This window comes from Castanea sativa, chromosome 12 (assembly GCF_040712315.1).
Source record: "Castanea sativa cultivar Marrone di Chiusa Pesio chromosome 12, ASM4071231v1".
Lineage (NCBI taxonomy): Eukaryota > Viridiplantae > Streptophyta > Magnoliopsida > Fagales > Fagaceae > Castanea > Castanea sativa.
In genome coordinates, this window is record NC_134024.1 from 43,308,581 (window position 1) to 43,312,877 (window position 4,297).

Genomic DNA, 4,297 nt, shown 5'->3' on the forward strand with positions numbered 1-4,297 from the left:
TACGTTTGAGAGTAGAAAATTCTTTTCGCGTGTTTTTTATAGTGCTCTTTGCAGCAATGAGATTTTTTTTTTTTTTTTTTTTTAAATTTTTTGGTCTGAGATGTAAAAATGGGAAATCAGTGAACGTAAAATGTTTTAATAGTCAAGGAAATCAAGCTTAAAATGTGGAAATAACTAGGAATATTCAATGGCGCAAGGGAACATAAAATGTCAGCCAATCACTCCAGCAGCCAGTTGAAAATGACACATCAACTGGTAGCTGCCAGGACACTGCTGTTAAATCACCTTCCATCGATTTAAGTAGGCCACAGCCCCTTTTTGTGATGAACTACCTCCACAGTTTCAAGTGGCCACAGCAAATTGCCACCCTGCGAAGAACCCACTCTAGATCAATTACCTCTAAAAAAGTCAAGAATCTCTTATGATGGAAACAACAATGTCAACATCACATAGCGGCTCGATTCCATTAGACAAATTAACAAAAAAGTAGAATGTTGTGCATCCCAATCACCCGAAAATCATGCTGTAACAATTCATTTTAAATGGCACTTTTCTGCTGAAAGGTCTCTAGTCAACAATTAGTCAATCAGAGGCTTAGTGGTAGAGCATTGATCTTATTTTTTGGTAGAACAAAAAATGCTACTAATCACATCAAATTAATACATCCTGTAAAAGATATACAACTAATTTCTCATACAAAATTTGAATCTACAGCAGAGAAAATCTATTTTCGCAGAAGTGGAATTTAGCAACAGAATGAGAGCTAGCAACAGAAATAGCAGCTCTATTCCCTTCTGGCTACATGCTCTAAATTCCGCACGAAATATTAGTACTTCAGCTAGATTGATGTTTCTTTCCTTTCATTTGTTAAGTTCAACAAAAAAAATGGGAGTGGGAGGGTTGTGTATGAACTGTTAAACAAACAGGATCAAAGTTGTAATGCCAAATTTCACATTTTGACATGTGAATTTATTATTGTAACATATCCAATCAAATAGGGACACCTGTAATTTAAATCAAACCACACTTAGAAGTCACAAAAGTCACAAGATAGAATACCACAGGAAAATCATTAGAGAAGCTTATCAATGAATTAGAGTCTGAAAAATAGGAATTCCCAGAGTACTAGATACAGAAACATTCATTATGCGTCTAGGCTGTCTAGTGCATATGCGAGCATATCTAAAGACCACTATTGCAAATCCTTGTGCTTGTACTTTTGACCCCATAATAGAAAACAAGAAAAGAAACTAAAGTTCGAGTACAATCTAATCTGATACAGATTCATTTCATGAAAGCACCAGAACCAATAAAATAAACTTACTGCAGAGACTGAATTGGGCGGGTAATTACCTAACAGAAAGAAAGGGAAAAGAACACAATGAAACACCGTATAAATGTGTAGTGTAAAACTGATGGAACAAAGATCATTTAGCACAACAAGAGAACATCTGACTTTGCTTCGATGAGCCTCCATTAACCAGGCTTACTCGATTCCCAGATAACTCAGCCTTATATGAATCGGAATTAATGACTTTTCTGCTGATATTGTTGTAAATCTCCCGGATGACGACCTCAAATGCAGCTTCAACATTAGTAGAATCAAGTGCAGATGTCTCCATAAAGAACAGTCCTTCCGCTTCTGCTAGGCTTTTGCCGTCCTCTACACTTACAGCTCTAATATTCTCCAAATCACACTTGTTCCCAACCAACATTCTTGCCATTGTGGTATCACAATGAGCTGCATTAATCCAATTATTAGTTCACTTAATTCACCTTAGAGTTGAACATACAAGAAACTATCTTCATATTACAAATCAAGGGCCACAAATGGAAGAAAAAAACAAATGATAAACATAAAAGATTGCAAAAGAATGGCATCATAGGGAGAGAGAGAGGAAGAGAGAGAGAGAGAGAGAGGTGGCACAGCAGAAATTCTAGAAGAGAAACAATGGAAACAATACAGAGTTTCATTTGAAGTAAAATCTATAAATCCTGTGCTAAATTTGTTGTAGCCTTCCTTCAACTGAGATAGTATGTTAGGCCAAAATTCTAGTTGAAAATTTATATGCCTCAATGAAGCAAGATTTGATAGAAAGTTAAACAAAAAACCAAGGGATATGCATTTTAAAGTGATTAACATATCCAAGAGTAAGATCATCACACTTTACTAAGGAGAAAAGTAGGCTCATAAACCTCAAATTCGCCAATTAGAAATAGAAATGCTCCTGAAACAAGATTTTCAACGGTAAAGGATAACTGACTGCTAATATATGCAGTCACCAAGACACCAACCTAATGTAACAAAACTAGATGTAACACCTTGAGTAATCTATCCAGCAGTAATGGAATTTTAGATTAACCAAAGGCAGCTTTATTGTCTTGACATTCAATATGTTTGCATGATGAATATCCGTAAGCTCCAGCTACAACCTAATAGCTAAAAGTTTTGTCACTTTAGTTTTTAATCTGTTTCCAGGCTTTTTCCACTTGCCTTGTTCGTGTTCCAATACAGATTTGGCCAGAAAAATCATTAGTTTTGCAAGGATGCTTGTTTTGTATACAAAAGCCCAAAATAGTGTTTTTCATAGCTGTGCTAACATTTTCATGAGCATCATTCTTCATGGTGTAGTAGAAGGCATGGACTCAGAAAACTAACGGAAGGGGAGTATAAAATAAGGGGGAAAGATAACCACCAGTGTTTCTCATCTTTGCTATTGGACCTTGTAAGTTTCTAATACAATGCAGCTTGCACCAGAAAAGAATACCAATATGAAAATTTGCTGCTTATAGAGTCATTTCCAGTAGAATTACAAAAATTTGTTTTAACAGAGAAACACAATGAAGATTCCTGGTCTAAGCCATGTTATTCATGAAAATAGAGACCAACACACAGATTTACATGGTTTGCCAGTCTGCCTACATTCACGGGAGCAAGCATATTCATACGTGCCCAAGAATCCTAACCCGGTACATTGAATTTCCCAACCACTTAAGGACACTAGTTAACTCAAAAGCTTAATCTTATGGATTTGAGCCCACTTATTCTTGTTAATTCCTCAACTCCTTTACTTTTTCTCCATGTGAGACTTGGACTCACATGTGCATACCCAACAGATAAGCCAATCATTCATTACACAATCTATAATCAACCATTCATATGAAACCTATGATTTAGTGTTTTACTTAAGTAACAAGCAAGGTATCAATATCAATTCACCCATTTTCAATTTTCAACAAAAAAAAGAAAAGAAAAAAAAAAAACACAGTTCAATAACCAAAATGAACCATCAACAGCGAAGCAAACTTGTTATAAATCTTAATTCGATAAAAAAGCAGAGACCCAATAAAGATTTACACAAATCAAGAAAGAAAACCATACTTGTGAGTTCATCGAGCCATCTTTTGACACTGTCAAAAGTGGTGGTACGAGTGATATCGTAGACAATGAGAGCACCCACAGCGCCTCTATAGTAAGCAGAAGTGACAGCCCTGAAACGCTCTTGCCCAGCAGTGTCCCAGATCTGGGCTTTCACCTCCTTCCCATCGATTTCCACAGCCTGGGTCTGAAACTCGACACCAATGGTGGCCTTGGAGTTAGTATCAAACTCGTTTCTAGCGAAGCGTGACAGCAAGTTGGACTTGCCAACAGCAGAGTCACCAATGAGAACTATCTTCAACAAGTACTCTTCACCTCCTGAAGATTGCTCATCCATTTGTAATATAAAATATCAATCAATGGATTCTCAAATGTTATCAGTATTCAATTGTGTGTGCGTGACTATAAAGTGTTGGGTCTTTCTTGCTTTTTTTTTTTGTTGTGGAGGTGGGGGAGTTGGGAAAGGAGATATGCGTGTGAATGGTAAATGAGAAGTTTGTTTTGTTGTGTAATGAGTTGGGGGAGTGGAGGAAAAAGGTAACCGACTAATCAATCAATCATAGACAATGGAATTAGTGTAGACAAACTGCGTAATTGCCGGGCAAAAATTAATGGGAAAGTTTCTGCATATAAAAACAATATAAAAGATGTTTATTTTACGCGCTCACTTTCCCACGCAGTACACCGGTGGAGGTGATGATTTTAGTTTATAATTTTTTTTTCATTTTTTATTGAATTTTAATTTATAGGTTCTGTTATTGATTATAACTTTATAGGTGAGTTTAGATATCGTTTATTTTGTTGAAAATTGAAAAAAAAATACTGTTTATTAATGAATTTACTTCATTAGTCTAGCACTGTTCATGTGTCTCATGAATAGTGTAACAGATGCTGGACTTAAAATAAAAAAATAAAAAA

The 4,297-nt window shown here is 35.8% G+C and overlaps 1 protein-coding gene across 1 annotated transcript; it reads right to left on the minus strand.

The window, feature by feature from the left end:
• Positions 1–1,056: 1,056 nt before the first annotated feature.
• Positions 1,057–3,982, minus strand: LOC142619742 (ras-related protein RABA5b). The gene is made up of 2 exons (XM_075792997.1): positions 3,383–3,982; positions 1,057–1,741 (listed from the first exon to the last, which is right to left on the minus strand). Exons 1-2 carry the CDS (start codon positions 3,714–3,716, stop codon positions 1,428–1,430), a joined length of 648 nt encoding a protein of 215 aa, XP_075649112.1. The 5' UTR covers positions 3,717–3,982; the 3' UTR covers positions 1,057–1,427.
• Between the last annotated feature and the right edge of the window lie 315 nt (positions 3,983–4,297).